Genomic DNA, 22,172 nt, shown 5'->3' on the forward strand with positions numbered 1-22,172 from the left:
TGAAAGAATTCTGATCTCACTTAAAGCCTGGGATATTTAAGTCTGTCAAGTTGTCTAAGTTGTTTCTGTGACATTTCAGTTAAAATAAAGTTTTTAGTTTTTGTCTTAAAAAAAAAGCAAAAAAAAAAAAAAAAAAACAAAGAATTCTGATCTTATTAGATTTGTCCGATTATTTACATAGGTGCAGCAAGAATAGTGACTGCCCATCCAGTCATTTTTTGAGTTTGCTTTTACTGGACCTTTTCATACAGAAATATCAGATTAAACTTTAAAAGCCTCAGGGCACCTGGGTGGCTCAGTGGGCTTAAGCCTCTGTCTTCCACTCAGGTCATGATCTCAGGGTCCTGTATCAGGCTCTCTGCTCAGCAGGGAGCCGGCTTACCTCTCTCTCTCTCTCTACTTGTGATTTCTGTCAAATAATAAATAAATAAAATATTTTTATAAATAAATAAATAAACAAACTTTTAAAAGCCTCTGCATTTATGTAGCCAATCCAGGAATTAGCTACCAAACTTTGTCTTCTCATATCTAAAGCCTGAGAGAATTCCTCTTTCCTTGGGATCCCCAAGATAGCCTGAGATTTCTGGGCCTGCCAGGAAGTAACACTCCTTACTCACCTATAACGCTGGGAACCCTGTAGGACAGATAGCAGGCCAGTTTTTCCAAGAGCAATAGCTTCATAAGGGCGATCTTACTCCCTTTAAACCAGATTTTATGCATGTCACTCTCAAATATAACATTACAGTTGAAGCCCTGATAATAAAACCAATGTTTCCAATTGTATCCTGTTACAAGAACAGATTCTTCTTCAACTTACACAAATAACCACAGTATCCTGAAAACAAGAATATGCACTAAGAGTTTCCAAATTCTGGAGGGATCAGAGAGGGAGAAAAAGTAACTGTTTCATCTTTGTTCACAAAAGGTATAATCAGATTGTTGTAAGCTACAGTTTAAGAGAAAAAAGATGGGGCTTTCTTTAAATCTGGAAAACATTAAAGAAGGAGCACTGTTTCAAACAAAGAGGCATTAAAAAAATATAACCATCTTCTTCAGTTCATTTGGTCCCATGTAATTAATTCTTATTCTCTTCGATCTTGGGTTAGCAGTTTTATGAATCCATCAGCTTCTTCATTAGTTCTGGAAATTCTTACTCAGCCCAATGCATTGCCTTAAAATTATTCAACTGAGGGATGCCTGGGTGGCTCAGTCAGTTAAACATCTGCCATCAACTCAGGTCATGATCCTGGAGTCCTAGGATCAAGCCCTGTTTTGGGCTCCTTGCTCAGTGAAGAGTCTGCTCCTTCCTCTCCCTCTGCCCTCCCACCTGCTCATGCTCTCAAATAAATAAATAAATCTTTTTTAAAAAAATTATTCAACTGACACCATTATGGAGTATTCTTGCCTGTAGCTGATTGTAACTGGTCTCAGAGAAGAATGAAAGTAAAACAACTTGTCTATGAATGAAAAAGACTTATAACAGCCATGGTTAAAATTCTGATGAGAGTTCATTTGATAAGCAAAAAAAGTTATTCTTGTATCATATAATACTTTAACATACTAGACAACAACTATAAACTTCAAACATTTCTGGGAATACCAAAATTAGTAACATATATCCATACACAAATAACCTAAGAAGGTTTGTCATCATTTCTTACTTGACAATGCGTCCCATGTAATCTAACATAGCAAATAAACCTAATTAGTTTAAATGTCTCTTTTACAGGGTGAGCGACAAATCCTTTGACATTTTTTCAGAGGCCCTCTGAAAAAATTATAATATTAAAATAAAGTTAGTGTGAGGTCAAAAAATTCCATGTAGGGGTCCCTGGGTGGCTCAGTCAGTTAAGCACCCAACTCTTGATCTCAGCTCAGGTCTTGATCTCTGGGTCATGAGTTCAAGCCCTGCACTGGGCTCCATACTGGGAGTAAAGCCTACTTAAAAAAAAAAAATCCATTTAGAATTTTATTTGGGGAAGTTGTCAAAAATGTCAAATGGTTTAAATGCCTGATTAAGTAAGGGGCACTTGGGTGGCTCAGTCTGTTAAGTGTTTGATTTCAGCTCAGGTCATCATCTCCGCGTCCTAGGTTTGAGCCCTGTGAAGGGTTCTGCACTCAGCAGGGAATCTCCTCCATCTCTCTCTGCCACTCCCCCTGCTCATGCTCATTATCTCTCAAATAAATAAAATCTTTTTAAAAAATAAACAATTGACTTAACAGGTCACTGTCAAACAATACCTACTCATTTAAAAAAGGTGGCAAAAGATTTCAAAGGCAAATACAGAAAATTACATGGTTGAAAAAAAATCTTAGCTTTTGTAATATTGAAAAGACTCAATTCTTTAAAGTAATAAAAGACTTGGGGTACCTGTATGGCTCAGTCGGATAAATGCCCAACTCAAGATTTTTGCTGGACTCCTGATTTCAGGGTCATGAAATTGAGCCCAGTAGTCAGGCTCCTCACTCAGCAGAGAATCTACTTCAATCCTTTTCCCTCTCCCTCTCCTCTGCAACCCCCAACCCCACACACTGCACAAGCGCTCTCTCTAAAATAAATTAATCTTGGGGCACCGGGGTGGCTCAGTGTGTTAAGCCTCTGCCTTTAGCTCAGGTCATGATCTCAGGGTCCTGGGATGGAGCCCTGCATCAGGCTCTCTGCTCAGCAGGGAGCCTCCCTCCCCCCCTCTCTCAGCCTGCCTCTCTGCCTACTTGTAATTTCTGTCTGTCAAATAAATAAATAAAATTAAAAATAAATAAATAAAATGAATCTTTTTAAAAAAGAAATTATCAAAGAACTGATGAACACAAAAAGCACAGGAAATTATTTTAATACACACAAAATCTTTGTTTCCTAGGCAAATTACATAAAAGGTAAAGGAAAATCTTTTTACAATTTCTTAATAAAAGCAGAGAAATAATCCAAGAAAACTGTACCACTCTAGTTCTGCATCAGGTACATTTTGATATTAAAGTTAAATTTTTTTTAACTTATAAATAAATCACTAAATCTTAGCAACCTGACCACACATATAATTACTGTTCTGCACATCTATAACCATTTTTCTAATATCCATTCAGTTTTCGTCTTGTATTTTTTATTATTTCCTATTTGGAACAACCTGTCAGTCTGCCTTAGAAAATTATTTTTTTCCCTGCAAAAAAACACATCCTTCATGCCTTACACACTCTGCATATAAAATGGTTTCATATTATTTTTTTTTAAATTTATTTATTTGACAGAGAGAGAGATCACAAGTAGGCAGAGAGAGGGAGGAAGCAGGCTCTCCGCTGAGCAGAGAGCCCGATGAGGGGCTCAATCCCAGGACCCTGAGATCATGACCTGAGCTGAAGGCAGAGGCTTAACCATAGCCACCCAGGTGCCCCAAATTGTTTCATATTATTTTTACGGTTTCTAATAGTTCTACCTACATATACTGATTACAATTTTTTTTTTTAAGATTTTTATTTGACAGAGAGAGAAAGAGTCAGAGAGGAAACACAAGCAGGGGGAGTGGGAGAGGCTTCCTGCAAAGCAGGGAGCCCGAGAGGGGACTCAATCCCAGGACCTTGGGATCATGACCTGAGCCGAAGGCAGACGCTTAACGACTGAGCCACCCAGGTGCCCCTACAATTTTTTTTTTTAAGATTTTTATTTATTTATTTGACAGAGATCACAAGTAGGCAGAGAGGCAGGCAGAGAGAGAGGAGGGGAAGCAGGCTGCCTACTGAGCAGAGAGCCCGATGCGGGGCTTGAACCCAGGACCCTGGGATCATGACCTGAGCCGAAAGCAGAGGCTTTAACCCACTGAGCCACCCAGGTGCCCCTGCCCCTACAATTTTTAAAAGCATTAATAAACTTTCTTTTACAGAGAATACTAAACATAGACAATTGCCTTCTGTCATATATCAGCATTCTGTAGATTAGTACACTTACGAATATGCAATTTCACAATTTCTAGAGACATATAATTCCTCACAAAATTATTTTTCAATGTGGTAAATGACATGTTTACTAAGAGATTCAAGTATCTTTAGATTTTCTATACCACATAAAAACAAGACACCAAGGGGCGCCTGGGTGGCTCAGTGGGTTAAAGCCTCTGCCTTCAGCTCGGGTCATGATCCCAGGGTCGTGGGATCGAGCCCCGCATCGGGCTCTCTGCTCAGCGGGGAGCCTGCTTCCCCTCTCTCACTCTGCCTGCCTCTCTGTCTACTTGTGATTTCTGTCTCAAATAAATAAATAAAATCTTTAAAAAAAAAAAAAAAAAAAGACACCAAAAATACAAAAACCCAAACTAAGATTCAGTAGCGAATGTTTCAGCAGTTTACTCTGCTTAGAAATGACCTACATTTGGGGTGCCTGGGTGGCTCACTTGGTTAGGCATCTGACTTGTGATTTCAGCTCAGGTCACAATCTCAAGGCCATGAGATCAAGCCTCAGAACAGGCTCTGCACTGGTGTGGAGTCTACATAAGATTCTTTCTCTCCCTTTCTCTTTGCCCCTGCCCACACACATACATGCACACACCCTTGTGCTTGCTCTCTCTTAAAAAAAAAAAAAAAGATAGAAAAACTTTTAAAAAATGGTCTACTTTTTTATTTTAGGCAGATTATTTTTTTTTTTAAGATTTTATTTCTTTATTTGACAGAGAGAAATCACAAGTAGATGGAGAGGCAGGCAGAGAGAGAGAGAGGGAAGCAGGCTCCCTGCTGAGCAGAGAGCCCAATGCGGGGCTCGATCCCAGGACCCTGAGATCATGACCTGAGCCGAAGGCAGCGGCTTAACCCACTGAGCCACCCAGGCCCCCCTATTTTAGGCAGATTATTAACACCAAACTAAGCCACCCATCATCTCAAGTTATTTCCCCATTAACTATTTATTTATTTCTATTTTATTTATTTATTTGACAGAGAGAGACAGCACAAGCAGCGGGGAGTGGGAGAGGGAGAAGCAGGGTGATGTGGGACTCTATCCCAGGATGCTGGGATCATGACCTGAGCCAAAGGCTTAACCAACTGAGCCTCCCAGGCACCCACCCTATTAACTATTTTTTAAATTTTATTTATTTGAGAGAGAGAGAGGGAGAGAGAGCAAGAGTAGGCGGAGAGGCAGAGGGAGAAGCAGACTCCCCACCAAGGCGGGAGCCTGACGTGGGGCCTAAATCCACGACTCCGAGATCATAACCTGAGCTGAAGGCAGATACCCAACTGAGAGAGCCACCCAGATGCCCCACTCCCATTAACTATTTTTAGTTATATATTTTTATGTATATAACTAATATATAAATATAAATATAATATATAATATTATAGATTATAATTATATAATTATAATTATTATATATTATGTTATATATTAATATATAAATATAATAAATATATATTTATATATTTTTTATATATCATATATATTTTATATATGATAAGCAAGCATCACAAAAGTAAAAACCCAGGAAGATTAAATACATGGTCTCCCCACTGTCTTTTTTTTTTTAACTATAGTGCTTGACATACATCAAGCAATTCATTTTTATTTTATGTTTTAGTCTTAATTTGGATTTATAGTTTTATAATCTTAAAGTCTAGTAGAGATTATATAAGCTTGACTAATAAGCTTAGGTAGAAGAAAAATTAGATGTTCACATTATATTTAATGCTGACTTTAAAGACTTATTTTACCATCAATTTTCAAAATAGCTTTATTTACAAATGTAAACTTAAAATACTGGATTAGTTTTGGAGTGCCTGGGTGGCTCAGTCACTTATCTTCCTTCAGCTCGGGTCATGATCTTGGGGTCCTGAGACAGAGCCCTACAACAGGCTCCCTGATCAGCAGGGAGTCTGCTTCTCCCTCTCCCTCCTACCAGCTCATGTACAAGCTGCACTCCCTCTCAAACAAATGAAATCTTTAAAAAAAAAAGGGGGGGATGGGGGGCAAGACAAAACACTGGGTTAGTTTCTCTATTTCTGGGAGTTTCAGAAATATTTAATTTATGTAAGTGCTCACTTACCTCTAAGGCAGCTTGAATTAAATTCCTTTAAGGGTTTTTATAAATTAATTTGATAATATTATCCAGAGGTAGAAAAACATCACACCTTTACAACATACATACACACACAGCTACTGTTTTCATTCTAAAATTTTAGTCTTAAGTTAGTAAAATATAGTAATACAAATTCACTGGTTTATACAAAATAATTCGTTCTTGTCTTTTCTCCACTTTTCTATTTTTATACAAACTGTTTCTAGGGGTGCCTGGGTGGCTCAGTATGTTAAGCATTGCCTTCACCTCAGGTCATGATCTTGGGGTCCTGGGATCCAACCCTGAGTCAGGCTCCCTACTCAGCAGGGAGTCTGCTTCTCCCTCTTCCTCTGACTCTTCTTTCCCTGCCTGTAGGCACATGCACACTCATGTGCATGCTCTCTCTCAAATAAATAAATAAATAAAATTTTTTTTTTTTTTTAATTGTGTTTCTAGGAAATGTCGGGCCAAGTTAATGTGTTGGTTTACCAATTATATAAAGACCATCTTCAAGACTTCCCCTTGCCCTGATAATGTCATTTTATGGAAGTTGAGGACCAAATTTTAAGAGAGTGACCAAGGAGACATCTAGCCAACTACCTGCGTATCTCCAAAGCCCATCCGACTGGCCAAAACATCCAGTCTGTTTCCAATTAGCCTTCTCCTTTTCAGGTCAAGTAGTTGCTTATGGGGGTCCCTAAGTCCCCTAATACCCCCTAATGGAGGGCAGGGGGCTATAAAATTCAAGGGACTATAAAGACTGTCGTGGAAAAAGGCCTGGCGGAGGTAGAGAGAAGAAAAGAATTTGGAGAGGGACATAAGAAAAGATTCAATGGAACTGGAAGTTTTAAGGCAGTAAGAGGAAGGAGGAAGAAAAGCAGCAATGGGAAGGAAGAGCTCTTCAAGGAGCCAGATTGGGAAGATCTCAAGTTTCTCAAAGAAGGCAATGACATTCTCCATTATTCTCAGCAAAAGCATGCCAACACGAATGGACGCAGACACAGCTGGCAGCAAACATAGTTAGCAGGGGTTCAAGATGGGTATTTTGAGTCAACTGAAAAAATCCTATGGAAAAGCAGGATCCAACACAGAAAACTCAAAGAGGTATTATAGAGAGCCAGAAATCTAAACTTCAAGTACAAGGAGACAGGGGGAAAAATACAAACAGATTTACAATCCAGAGAGTCAGAAAATAATCCCCACTCAAAAAAAAAAGAGTCAAGAAGAAGAGATTTCCAGTCTGGTAAGTAGCTTTCAAAGAAAGAAGCCTAGGACTCTAACCCAGCTTCTTACAAACAGCTGTTTGCCTGGCATTCTGACTGAGCTTCTTACAGAAAAACATGGGACTCTAACCCAACCTGTGTTTATCTGAGACTCTATCTCATCTTCTGGAGTATACTCAGACTCTTAAGAATCAAAATCTGTCCTTACCAGCTTCCACGGACATTTGTCCGGAGCAATGGTTCAGGAGTCAGACTCACCAATGGATCCCCGATCAATCAGTCAGGAATGAAGATAAAGTCTTCAAAGGTATGCACTTAGGGTCCTGGGTGAGAGGTCTGGGGGTCCAATGATGAATCTGATCCTATCCAAGTTGAGAGATCATAACTGGTAAAAGGAAAAAAATTATACTTGTTAAAGCATGGTAAGGAAGACTTTGGGAGGTGGTGAAGCTATGAAATTTTGTAGTGGAGGAAAGAGATGGGGCTCAATTCCGAATAATGCATGGGCAAGACAGACTTTATAGCAAAGCAGAAGTGAGGTCAATGAATGGAAAATTATTGAGAGGAAACTTGGGGGGCAGGGGGTAAGCACTGACTAAACAGCCTAAAGGATTCTTGCTAAAAGCAAGCAAGAACAATAAGACATCACTTTCTGGATGTTCTAGGAGGAGGAACCCAATCAGATACTGAGCGGGGGCACTTCTTGCTAAACTGACTTAGCAAGCTTCTTGCTATAACTAAATTTTACAAAGATATATACATATGGCCCAGAAAAGTTCAGAAGTCTAACTAAAGTCTGCCCAAGCAAAGAGTCTTTGTCACCTGTTACTTCCTTTTACTCCACGCATAATACTGCTGATATCAGACACGTGAGGGTTTTCCTCCCACACCAACCAATTCTCCAACACCAGTTACAATTCCGTTCAATTCTAACACTACTGGAGTTACAGCAGACCTCATAACAGAAGATCTCGGCCTCACAAGTCTGCCCCCGACTTCAGACACTAATCACAAGTGGTGGGTCCCCATATTACCTACAACTTCTGACTTGGCTAAAAACTGGAGGTCCACAGGAACCCCTCACTGGATTCAATCACTTCCTAGAACAGCTCACAGAACTCAGCAAAACACTTACTTATGTTTACTGGCTTATTACATAAGGATATGGTAGAGAACAGAGATAAAGAACCAGGCAAAGAGATACACAGGGTGAGATCTGGAAAGGTCTGCTGCTAGAGTTTCTGTCCCAGTAAAGTTGAGGTGTGCCACTCTCAGGGTGAAGGTATGTTCACCCTAGAAACTCTTCAAGTCCATACTCTTGGGATTTTTTGGAAGGTAATCATATAGGTATGATCAATTATTAACTCAATCTCTAGTCCCTCCCCTTCCAGGAGAATAGGGATAGGGCTGAAAGTTCCAAGCTTCTAACAATGGCTTGGTCTTTCTGGTGAGGGACTCCCATCCTGAAGCTCTTCAAGAGCCTATCGAGAGTCTCCTCTTTAGATCAAAACACACTCCCATCACCCAGGAAATACCAAGGGATTTAGGAGCTTCTGTGTCAAGAATCTGTCAAGGACTGAATGTTAGAACACAAAATGCTCCTAGTGCTTTTATCACTTAGGAAATTACAAAGGTTTCAGGAGCTCTGTACCAGGAATTCAGTACAGATAATACATACATACATATTTCAAAAACCAAGATTAACGGATTTCATCTATAATCTTTTTGATGATGGCCACAAGGTTCAGCATTTGAGTTTGAATCCCTAATGTATTCAGAGCATGACATCTGCTTTAAACATTCAAATTTACATTTAAAAACCCATGTGTACTTGGTGGTTTTATAGCTGAAGGCAATGACTGAAGAATGTTACATTTCTCAGTTTATAAAAATGCAATGTTTTATTATTCTAAAACTTCTGCTAATGTAAGACTTCCATCCAATTACATTTCTACAACAGAATTACTCTCCAAGGCATTTTACTTCAACTGAAAATGTCAATTTCATTATAAGACATTTAGAATTTGGGGATGTCATTTGGCTTTAGGAAATCTGTCTAGATTACATCAAATGCAGACACAAAATAATTTTATCTTACATAAAACTATTCCTAATTACTGTTAACCTACCAATAGAGGATCTTTAAAAAGCAAGCCACATTTACCTCGAACACAGCTAAAGTGTTGGTTTTAAACCTGCATCAGATTCATTCCATCATAATCAGGAAGCTGTTCCAAGAATTTCTTAGAAAAAGGCACTTGCTGCATTACAAAGATTTTGTGCTAAGTTCAATACAGACCACGTTGATCACTGATACCAATTTTTATATTTAATCTGGGTCAGCAAAAACAGAGTTAGCTACAGGTATCACTACCATAAAACAACAGAAAACATTTTTAGTGCCGATCTATGCTATGACATTTGGTTATTTAAGTTACCTTAATTTTCTCAAAGAACTTCTGAAGTTGCTTTCTTTCCCATCTATCTTAACCTACTTGTAAACGTTTAAATACCTTAACCTCTGCGGCAGAGAGAATTTCCACTTGTGGAAAATCCAAGCAGCCTCTCATACTTTAATGGCACCTCAAACTATTCTTTTTTGTGACACTCTTCTTAGAGAAGACTCTATTAGAAGTCTGTCAATTAATAAATGCGATGCTCAGTTAGCAACAGAGGAATAACTGTTAGTGGTTAAGAAACCCCATAATTGCAGCATTTAACGCCTACTGTTGCTCCTACTGCCACCAGGCTGACTCAGACTAAGGAGCTCTCCAGGTGACACTAACACAGGCCTGTCAAGATGAGCATTCAGCAGTACAGTCTCCAGAAGAATTCCTCCAATCACTGTACTTCTCACACATAAACAAAGAGAACTGATTTTTAGGTTCTTCGCACAAGGAAATGCACCGAAAACAATTAAAGCAACACATGATCTGGGAAAGAATACTCCCTCCTTTCTTTACAGTGAATCCTGAGTTAGATTTTTTTTTTTAAGAATGCCACTTATAAAGGTAGTTCCTCGGATTAGTACTAGATCTACTACTAACACATGCTGTCTCAACCCTGTCGTTCAAGTATCGAAACCACAGCACCCAACGTGCCAAAACGCGAACCAGAGACAAAAGGACCGTTCTTGTGTCACTGGCGACTGTGGTTATAACATCACGTACCTGCGGAGCATTCAGGTTGAGTTACATCTGGATGAGGCAGCCCAAAGTGGGCGAGGATCTCCAGCCATCCAGAGTCAAGGACGGTGCCCAGGTCCAGTGAGGCGTTAACAAGATCCCCGTCCCAACTCCTCCCTTGCCCCGGAATCACAAACTCCCCAGCCTGAAGAACCTTAACCCTGCTTGTCACACGAGCCTCCAGAACCTTACTTACCTCCAGGTTGTTCAGGCTCCCACCCCACCCCCCAAAAAAGTTCGCAACATTGTAACGGCATATCCCTTCAGAACTTAGGCTCCCGACCGCGACCTCCGACCAAGCGAGCCCTGGGAGCGGGAGCTCCCTTTCTTCTGGACCCCCTCCCGGCAACTCGACTCACAAGCTGGCAGCGTCGGGGGGCAGCGGGCTCGACAGCGCCCTCCAGCTCGGCGCTGGTAGTTTCCTGCGACTGCAGTCCAGCAGAGGGATGCGGCAGGAGCAGGGCGCGGGGCACAGGCCCGCCCGAGCAACCGGCAGCAAGAGGAGAGCAGCCTGGGCGAGGAAAAGAAGCCGGGAAAGTGCTCTGGACCGACGATCCAGCCGCGGCTCCTCCCGGACGCCTTGGGGCGCCGGCGCCATTTTCCAATCCCCGATCCGGACCCAGCCGAAAAGAGCCGCCAACTAGCAAAGACAACTCGGCGGAGACGTTTGGTGGCTGCGCTGCCACCCCAGGGCCCGGCTGTCGCCAGTACCCTCGAAAGGGAGGAGAGGGGCGGATATACACAGCAGCGGGGGTGGCGGCCGAGGACACACGGCTGAGGCCTTACGGACAACGCTCCTCTGCCCCGCCCCGCGACGCAACGTCTTCACGCACAAGAGCCAACCAATCGGTGCCACAGAAGGAGGTCGCGCCGGGGGCGGGACTCCGTGAGGAGGCGGGGCCAGTGATTGGGAGTTTCTTAAGGAGGATTTTAAGGTGTCCGGCACGTTGCGGCGCCCGTTTGCGGTTCCGCCGCCAATTCTCCGCTGGAGGGCGCAGCAGCTTCTTAAAAGTCTTAATAGTGGCTAAATCTCCTAGTCCGAAGTCTGGATTTGGGGGCTATTTCCTATAATAGTAGAGAATGATCTTTCTCCTGGGCTCTCTGGAAGGGGAATGATAGAAGGGCTACCTTCCCAGTCGAGGACTCTGAAGGTATGTTACCTGGCGTGGGGCCCCAGGGCCCAGCTGGGGCCGCCTCTGCCCCCTCCTGCCTGTCTGCGGCTGGTGCAGTCCTGCAGGTGGGCGGTAACTCCCGCTGTCCTAACAGGAAGCCTGTTACCACTATCAGTTGATGGACTGCTGTCAGTGGATCCGCTCCACTCCGCTGTGTGCCTCCTGCTTCTGTGCGAGCTTGGAGCTGAATAAATGTGGATGGGACTCCACCTGCAAGGCACGTCTCTAAAGAAAATACCCTGCTTTCCTCTGGTTCACGGAAGCTGTCCTTTTGCTCACACTCAGAAAAGCAGGTGGGACCTGTAATGAAGCCCGGGGGGGTCACAAAATTTTTTATTTATCCTGAAGCAGAGGCTATGAAAAACCTACTAGGAAGAAGAAAGTCTGGCCTCCTTATGCTCACTCAGCCATTTCTTATATCCAAGTTAATTAATAAGACTTTGAGAGTAAGAGTGGTAGCTCACTTACACGTACTGCTTTTATGCTTTTCAAAGAGCATTTGCATCTGTTACCTCGTTTGGTCTCTCAGTGACTGTGAAGCTGACAGGACAATTGTTGGTGATGAGAAAACAAGCCCAGAGAGGTTAAAGTGTTAGAAACCAATTCAGCTGAGTAAATTTGAAGATCTAGTTGGCTTTACACGACATTCATGAACCAAGCCACATCCTATCCAGCAAGTAAAAAGGAGCTCTGAGGAGCTGTACAAAATGGAAGGCTTTGGTAGGCAGAAGTGGGCGAGAAAATGAAGTTTCTAGGAAAAAGTCACCTCCTTTGGTGGAAAGTGGGGCGTATATCAGGCACATTACCTTACCAGTGCAGACCAGGTAATTCCAGACTGAACTGATTAAAGGTCACAGTCCTGGGAGTGTCGTAAACTGCATTTAGGTTAGGTATTTAATCTTGGTTTGCTATTGTGGGGCTTAGACCAGGTGACTGCATTTTGGACCTGCTGTTTCTGTTTCAACAAATTACCTGGAGCAGAGGCAGACTTGCATCACTATTTTTCTGACTCTGGTGAATTGAAAGACTGAGCAGGTTTTTAAAAAATGATAATGCCTAGGTCATATGGTTATCCTAGAAAGTAACTGAAAGCAATCATTCCGTGACAGACTGGGAGTCACAACTATGCTTTTAAAACCCTCTTTCCATTTTTAAGATTGAAATATTGCTTGGATATCCAAAGACCTATCCAATGCGCCAATCTTAACCAAACTTTAAAAGCCAAGACAGCAGGGTGAAACTTACTCTTAACCTCCCTTCCCTGACTATTAAGCATGCTTAATAACCTCCACTAAGAAACTGGGCATTGGCAGGAGTATCTTAGTACCTCTCTGAATTATGGTTTCAGAGCTTCCCTATGGGCACAATAGAAATTCATGCTGTCTATCCTTTGTCCTCCCCAATAAGTCGTGCACGTCACACCAGTTAGGAGCCCCTCCCAGTTCTTAATTCCTTCTGCACATTATTTTTTTACCGTTTTGATAGCACTTACATGCATCTTATCTATCTCTGTATTCCCCATATAGGCTAGCACAGTACCTGGCATATAACAGATAATAAATGTTTGATGAATGAAAAGATGATGATATTTTACTCTCTATTGGATAAAACTACCTAAAGTGTTTTCTTTTAAACTTTCAGTATGAAACTTATTTCATAGCAATAAAAAGAATAATAAAATAACCTCATATGCCCAACTAGCTAATACATGTTATAACAAATTACTGATCAATTTCTCATTAAAAATGGAATAGAGAGTTGTTACATTCATTGTCCTAAACTTGTCTTATTAAGCCTTGAGTGCCAAGTACATGGGTTCAATGTAGCCCATAAGCTGAGACTACCCCAACTACAGACTCCTAAAGAAAACTGCTCACTTTCAATTCCTTGTTGCAGATCCTTCTATAAACACCAGACCTTTATATTAACACCATATCCTTAAAATTTAGCTGCCCCAACTTCCATTATCTCAGGACTTTGCTCTTTGCTAAGGCATAGCTAACTGATACGGCCAATTCTGGTGTTCTAAACTAGATATCCGAAGGTCACTCACACTGCCCCCTTTTCTTTCCTCCCAAATCCAATCAGTCACTGGGCTCTAGTGATTTCCCCTAAGGAATGCCTGAAATCTTTCCCCACTTCTCATCCCCAGTGCTACTGTCTTTGTTCAGACTTTCTTCTCTCGTGGTTATTAATACAATAACCTCTCAGCCCATCTCCTGTCCTCCATCTCTCCTCTCTGCCAGAATATTTTTCCAAAGCATACTGATATAAATATGTTGTTAGCTTCTCCCTGCATGAAAATATTTGAGAGGTGCCTGGCTGGTTCAGTCAGTAGAGCATGTGATTCTTGAACTTGAGGCTTTGAGTTCAAGTTCCACATTGTGTGGTGTTTCCAGTGGTTTTTATTCTGGTTTTGGTGTATTCCCCCAACATTTCATAATGAATATGGATTATTTTGGAAAACAGTAAAAAGAAGATTTTTTTATTAATGACTTCCCTGTTGCCTGTAATATCAAATTCCAAATTCCCTGTTCTACCTTTGAAGATTCCACAGTTAGGGCCCAGCCCAGCTACCTCCCACATCTCCCATTATCTTCTTGACATTTTCTTCATATTCCAGCCACAGGAAATTATTTGTCTTTCATAAATTGGTCCATGCATGTCTATACCTATTTGGATATGTTATTCCTTCTATAGGTTGCCCCTCCCTACCTTCTCTGGCCAGACATTTCTTACTCTTCTTCTAGGTTCTTCCTCTTTAAAGGTTTCTCTGACTCTTCCAGGCATTTTGTGGTTTCCACTTCCATTTTTCTACCATAGTTGTCAACTCCATCCCATTGTGTTGAAATAACTTTTTCCAGCTGTCCTCCCACTAAGTAAGATATCTCCATTCTCATTTTATATCCCCGGTGCTAAGTGCAGTGTCTGAGAGATAGTAGATTAATAGACAGATAGTAAATATAATAGTAATAGATAGTAAATAGATAGTAAATCTAAGAGATAGTAAATTAATGTTTGTGACCGAATGAGTGATTGTTAATTTCACTATTTCTTGCTATTGACAATAGCCAGATTATGGAAGCAGCCCAAGAGATGAATGGATAAGGAAGATACCAGGGTGTGTGTGTGTGTGTGTGTGTGTGTGTGTGTGTTTACTTAATGGAATTAAAAAAAAAATAAAATCTTGCCATTTGCAACAACATGGATGGAGCTAAAGAGTATAATGATAAGTAAGTTAGTCAGAGAAAGGCAAATACCATATGAGTTCACATATATGTGGAATTTTAAAAACAAGACAAATGAGCAAAGGAAAAAAAAGAGAGACAAATCAAGAAACAGACTCTTAACTACAGAGAACAAACTGATGATTACCATTGGGGAGATGGGTAGAGGATTAGGGAACTAGGTGATGGGGATTAAGGAGTACACTCACGATGAGCACCGGGTGTTTCATGGAAGTGTTGAATCATCATATCAAACAACTGAAATTAATATTACACTAATATTAACATATGTTAACTATACTGAGTTAAAACGAAAAGCTTAATGGGGAGCCTGGGTGGCACAGTTGGTTAAGAGTCCAACTCTTGGTTTCAGCTCAGGTCATGATGTCCAGGTGGTAAGATCAAGTCCCACATCAGGCTCCAAGTTCAGTGCAGAGTCTGCTTGAGATTCTCTCCATCTCCCACTCATGCTCTTTCTGTCTCTCTCTCTAAAATATATAAATGAATCTTCAATAAAATAAAGTAAAAAGCTTAATTAAAAAAAAAAACTTCACTGCCTCTTACTGAATAAACACAGATGTATTTAGAAAGCATTTCATCTCCTTCCCTCTCTTCCTTCCTCCATCTCCTTTTCGCACTGAGGCGAAGAAATAGTAATAATAATTACTACTCAGTGAAGCAAAATCTAAAGCCAGAAAAAAAAACCCCAACAAACTAGAATTCATCAAAATTAAAAATTTCAGTGCGGTTGGGGCACCTCGGTGTTAAAGCCTCAGCATTCAGCTCTGGTCATGATCTCAAGGTCCTGGGATGGAGCCCCACATAGGCTTCTCTGCTCAGCAGGAGCCTGATTCCTCCTCTCTCTCTCTTTCTCTGCCTGCCTGCCTACCTATGATCTCTGTCAAATAAATAAATAAAATCTTTAAAAAAAAAATGAGTGCAGCAAAGGATCCTATCAAGAGAGTGAAAAGACAACCCATAAAATGGGAGAAAATATTTGTAAATCATCTGTCCCATAAAGATATAAAGAAGTCCTACAACATGGGTCACTTAAGTGACTCAGTTGATTGGGCATCAGACTCTTGGTTTTGGCTCAGGTCATGATTTCAGGGTTGTGGGATTGAGCCCCAATTTGGGCTCTTCACTTGGTTCAGATTTGGCTTGAGAATCTTCTCCCCCACCTCTCTCCCCCCTCTCTTTCCCCCAAGCATATGCAATCTCTCTCTCTCAAATAAGTAAATAAATGATCTTTAAAAAAAAAAAGAGAGAGAGAGAGAGAGTGCGCTCAGTGCATTAAGCCTCTACCTTCGGCTTATGTCATGATCTCAGAGTCCTGGCATCGAGTCCCACATCAGGCTCTCTGCTCAGCAGGGAGCCTGCTTCCCCCTCTCTCTGCCTGCCTCTCTGCCTACTTGTGATCTCTCTGTCAAATAAATAAAATCTTTAATTTAAAAAAAAAAGAGCTCCTACAACTAAATAATAAAAAAAAAAGTGAAGAATGGCAAAGGACTTAGACATTTTTCTAAAGAAGATATACAATGGTCAATAAGCACATGAAAAATGCTCAATAGCTTTCATCATTAAGGAAATGCAAATCAAAACCACAGTAAGATAGCACTTTACACCCATCAGGATGAATATTATTGAAAAAAACCCACAAAACAAAAAAATAAGGGGTGTTGTAAGAATGTGAAGTTGGAACTCTTGTGTGTTGTTGGTGGGAATGTAATATGGAGCAACTACTGTGGAAAATGGTATGGCATTTCCTCAAAAATGTAAATATAGAATTCTCCTGTGACTCAGCAATTCCACATATGGGTATATACCCAAAAGAATTAAAAGCAAGGACTTGAAGAGATATTTGCTTACCCATGTTTGGAGCAGCATTACTCACAGTCAGCCAAAAGGTGGAAGCAAACCAAGTGTCCATCAACAGATGAATGGATAGAGAAATTGTGGAATATATACTCAGTGGAGTATTATTCACCCTTGAAAAGGAAGGGAATTCTGTCACATGCTACAACATGGATGAAACTCGAGGATATTATACTAAGTGAAATAAACTAGTCACAAAAAGACAATATTGTTAATTCCATTTACATGAGGTACCTAAAGTAGTCAAATTCATAGGGACAGAAAATAGAATGGTGGTTGCCAGGGGCAGGGGGAGGAGGAGATAGGGAGTTATCGTTTAACGGATACTAAGTTTCAGTTGGGATGATGAAAAAAGTTCTGGAGATGGATAGTGTGGATAATTGCAAAACAATCTAAGTGTACTTAATGACGCTGAACTGTAACTTAAAAATGGTTGAAAGTCCATAGGAGATTCTCAATGTCACAAAAAAAACTGAGGGTTGCCAGGGGGGAGTGGGGGTAGGGAGAGGGTGGTGGGTTATGGACATTGGGGAGGGTATGTGCTATGGTTGAGTGCTGTGAAGTGTGTAAACCTGGCGATTCACAGACCTGTACCTCTGGGGTTAACAATACATTATATGTTAATACACTTTTAAAAAATGAAAAAAAAATGGTTGAAAGGGTAAACTTTATGTTATGTATATTTTACTACAATTTTTTTTACAAAAAAACTTAAAACCAGAAATCTAGGACTCTTTCTCAAGTCTTTCCTTTCCCTTTATTCTCCATCTGCTCCCAACTGTTTCCCCACATCCAGTCCATCAACATATCCAAAATACACCTTAAAACTGACTGCTTCTTTCCACCTCTGTTACCACCACACCAGCTCAAGACATAATCATCTCTCACATACACCACTTCAGTAGCCTCCTAACCGAACTCGTTTTTCTAATCTTGTTTCCCTCAAAACCATCCACACAGCACACAGCATGAAGGTACTCCTTGACAGGAAAATCAGAGCGTGCCAGCCATTCACTACGTTATTAGCAATTGACTACATTACGAGATAATACCAACAATTTATGACATTACCAGATATAATACTTGTGTATATTCATGTTATATATATTACATATATTATATAAATATACTGTATATCATATATTTTTTCATATACTAAAATAGTAAGTTTTTTTAACACATATGTATATGTATACACCATATGATATATAATATAGGTCTCATATACTGTAAGAAACATGAAAATATCATATATATATATAATATATCTTATATGTGTGTTTAACAAAATGTTCCAGATATATTCATTACAAAAACTTTTTGCCAACTTGGAACACAATAAGCTTGCTTAAGCTGATAAAGGATATTTACCAAAACCTGTAGCAAATTTCATACTTAATATTAACACTAAAATTACAATATAATGGAGACACCTCGCTGGCTTAGTCAGTAGACCAAGTGACTCTTGATCTCAGGGTCATGAGTTCAAGCTCCATGTTGGGTGTAGAGATAACTTAAAAAAAAAAAAAAAACTTGGAAAAAGACAATACAATACAAACATTAAAAATAGTCATCTTGGGCTCAGTAAGTTAAGGGTCTGCTTTCAGCTCAGGTCATGATCCTGGGCTCTGGGCTTGCCAACCCCCCAACCATACGGCTCCCTGCTCAGTGGGGAGCCTGATTCTCCCTCTCCCTCTGCTACCTCCCTGCCCCGACTCATGGCTCATGCTCTTTCTCTGGCTTGCTCTCTCTCTCTCTCTCAAATAAATAAATAAATAAAATCTTTAAAAAATTTATATATTCATCTTATATTGGGATCAAAACAAAGATGGCTATTACTGCTTCCATACAATAAGTACTAGAGGCTGTAAGCAGTGCAAGCAAAGATATAAAAGGTATACGGATTTTTTTTTAAGATTTTATGTATTTATTTGACGGGGCGGGGGGTAGCACAAGCAGATGGAGTGGCAGGCAGAGGGAGAGGGAGAAGCAGGCTCAACACCAAGCAGGGAGCCCAATGCAGGGCTCCATCCGAAGGCAGACCCCTAACTAACTTAGCCACCCAGGTGCCCCAAAGGAATATGGATTTTAAGACATAAAAGTGCCCTTACTCATACAGGATATGATTGTCTGGAAGAAAAACCCAAAAGAATCTTCAAGTAAACTACTGGAGTTAGTAAAAAGGTTCAATAAGTTTCTGACTATAGGATTGACAAACTAAAATCAATGATTAATAAATTAGCAATTATAAAATACAATTCTTAAAAGACAGCTCATGCAATAGCAATAAAAACCAAAAGGCACCTAGGATAGAACTAAAAGATGCCTTGATCAAACAAAGAAGTGCAAAAGAAAAAGTATATGGAGAACATTATAAAATAAGTATTTCTTAAAAGGTCTAAGTAAATGGAGAGTTCTACTCTGCTTTTAGATTGGAAAAATCATCATCAGAAAGATGTCAATTCTCCCAGGTTGATTTGTAGACTTAATGCAAAAGTAAAAATCTCAAATGTACATGGTATTGCAAGGGGAAAATAACAGCAAAAAATGTAGATGGAGCACTTGGGTGGCTCAGATGGTTAAGCGTCTGCCTTCGGCTCCGGTGATGATTTCCAGGTTCTGGGATCCTGCCCCATGTCAGGCTGCTTCTCCTTCTCCTCTGCCTCTCTCCCCTGCTTGTGCTCTCTCTGTCTCTCTCTCTCTCAAATGAATAAATAAAATCTTTTTTAAAAAACTATAGATGAATTTGCCTTATCAAATATCAGGATAGATGTTGAGCAAGTGCCTGACTGGCTCAGTTGGAAGAGCATGGGACTCTCGATCTCAGGGTTCTGAGTGCAAGCCCCATGTTGGGTGCAGAGATTACTAAGCAAATATGAATAAATAAACTTAAAAAAAAAAAGAGATAGGTGCTAAAGGAATAGTGACTAAAAAGTGTAGTATTGCCACAGAAAAAGCTAAATAGACTTTTGGTACATATCAGTGTCTTAGTTGGACATTTGATTTATGACCCAGGTAGAACTTCAGATTGTTGGACAAAGGACAGACTTTTCAATAAATGGAGCTGAGATCATTAAATAATCACACAGGGGAAAAAATGAAACTAGATCCTTTTTTTTTTTTAAGATTTTATTTATTTATTTAACAGAGAGAGACACAGCAGAAGAGGGAATACAAGCAGGGGGGGTGGGAGAGGGAGAGGAAGGCATCCTGCTGAATAGGAGCCTGATATGGGGCTCGATCCCAGGACTCTGGTATAATGACCTGAGCAGAAGGCAGATGCTTAACAACTGAGCCACCCAGGCCCTCCAAAACTAGATCCTTTTTCACACCACATACAAAAAATCAGTTCCAAGACCTAAAAATGAAAAGTGAAACTATAAAGCTTTTAGAAGAGAATAGTGAACACTATCTTTCTCATTTTCGAATAGAAAAGGATATCTTAAAACAGAAAAAGATGATTCATCATAAAAAAGAAAAGAATGATAATATGTAGATATCAAAATAAACTTTCATTCACAAAAGACACCAGTAAAAGATATTTACAACATAGATAATCAACTAAGTATCCCAAATTTACAAAGATTTCCTGCAAATCAATGGGATAAAGGCAAACAACCTAAAAGAAAAATGGGCATAAAATTATAAGGTATACTTCAGAAGGAAAAAAAATACAAATAGCCAAATAGCACATGAAACATTGTTTAATCTCATTATGTATTGGGGATGTGGAATATTAAAGCCACAATGAAATACCACTACACATATCAGATGGATAAAAATTACAAAACCTGAAAATCCTGAGTGTTGATAAGAAAATGGAGCAATGAGGGGCACCTGGATGCCTCAGTGGATTAAAGCCTCTGCCTTCGGCTCAGGTCATGATCTCGGGGTCCTGGGATTGAGCCCCGCATTGGCCTCTCTGCTCAGCAGGGAGCCTGCTTCCCCCCTCTCTCTCTGCCTGCCTCTCTGCCTATTTGTGGTCTCTGTCTGTCAAATAAATAAATAAAATCTTAAAAAAAAAAAAAAAACTAATGGGGATGGGAATTAGTGTAACCACTCTGGAAAACAACATGGGATTAATCTCCTAAAGCTGAAAATGTATCACAATGCAACAATCTCTGTTTTAGGTATACTCCTTAGAGACAGACTTGCTTCTGCATTGGACACGTGCACCGAAATGTAGACAGCAGTCTTAGTATAATTGCAAAAAACTGGAAACAACCTAAACATAATTTTGAGCCAAAAATCCAAATTACAAGAGTACATCCTATATTATTTCTTCATATAAAAGCTTAAAAATGAAGAAATATTTATGTAGAGATACAGACACAAAACTATAAAGAAAAGCAAGGCAATTATTCCTATAAAAGCCAAGAGTGGTGACCTCTACCTAGGAAGAGGACAACTGTGACTAACACGGAACACACAGGGAACTTCTGGAGTTACCACGGTATTCTGTTTCTTAGACCTGGAGAATGGTTACATAGGGTTTGCTTTACAACCAAAATGTAGATTTCTATTTTTTTTTTTTACACTTTTCTATATGTTATATTTTACAAGAGAAAGATTAAAACTGACAGCTCTGCCAAGATGAATCCAGAGGTGCAGCACGACTCCAAAAAAGAATCTTATGAAACATGACAAGTTGATTCTAAAATCATAAAGAGCAGAGGGCCAAGGAAAACCAAGATGATTTTTATAAAAAAATAATTAAGTCAAGGGGTTCATATTGACAGATCATAAGACTTATAATAATACTCTAATTATTAAGAGACTGGGAAGAGACATAGGGATAAACAACAAGGACAGAATACAAAGGGGCACCTGGGTGGCTCCATTGGTTGAACGCCCAAGTCTTGACTTTGGCTCTGGTCATGATCTCAGGGTCATGAGATGGAACCCCACATTGGGCTCCACACTCAGCCAGAGTCTGCTTGAGATACTCTCTCTCCCTCTCCCTCTGCCCTTCCCCCTGCTCACACATTCACTCTCTCTCTAAATAAATAAGTAAAATATTTTAAATAAATAAAGTGAATAAAATTTAAAATTTTTAAGGAAAAGAACAGCATAGACAGTCCAGAAATCAAGTCATGCCCACAGAGAATCGAGTCATGCCCACAGGGGAACTTGACGGAGGTCCCATCACAAGTCAACAAATATACCTGAATGTAAGAAATAAAGTAAAAGGGACCCCCAACTCACATTATAATGAAAATAGAACCCTAATAGAATAAAGACCTCGGGATAGAGAAGGTAGAAAGAAACTACTCTTTGCCCACCAAATCTACTCTCCCATTCTTCCAAAATAATTCTTCCAGAATAATCACATTGTATCTGGGCATGTTCTCCAGCCTCACCTGGAGATGGACCTGGTAATGGGTTGTAAACAGAAATGCTGACTGCCCCTTGCAGCTCTGGAACTTGACATTAGGTAGGCCTCCTCCACGCTTTCCTTTTCTTT

General features: G+C 40.1%; 1 protein-coding gene across 2 annotated transcripts in view; it reads right to left on the reverse strand.

Moving 5' to 3' along the window:
• The window catches only part of LRIG2 (leucine rich repeats and immunoglobulin like domains 2), a 68,363-nt gene extending 57,110 nt beyond the window's left edge, over window positions 1-11,253 (reverse strand). For both annotated transcript variants that reach the window (XM_004769826.3, XM_013044435.2), the window contains exon 1: window positions 10,794-11,253. In XM_004769826.3, coding sequence (XP_004769883.2) covers window positions 10,794-11,032 — 239 coding nt within the window. In that variant the 5' untranslated portion in view covers window positions 11,033-11,253. The remainder of the gene's footprint in view (window positions 1-10,793) is intronic.
• Window positions 11,254-22,172: the final 10,919 nt, after the last annotated feature.

Source organism: Mustela putorius, unplaced genomic scaffold, assembly GCF_011764305.1.
Source record: "Mustela putorius furo isolate JIRA1106 unplaced genomic scaffold, ASM1176430v1.1 tig00000585_pilon_pilon_pilon, whole genome shotgun sequence".
Lineage (NCBI taxonomy): Eukaryota > Metazoa > Chordata > Mammalia > Carnivora > Mustelidae > Mustela > Mustela putorius.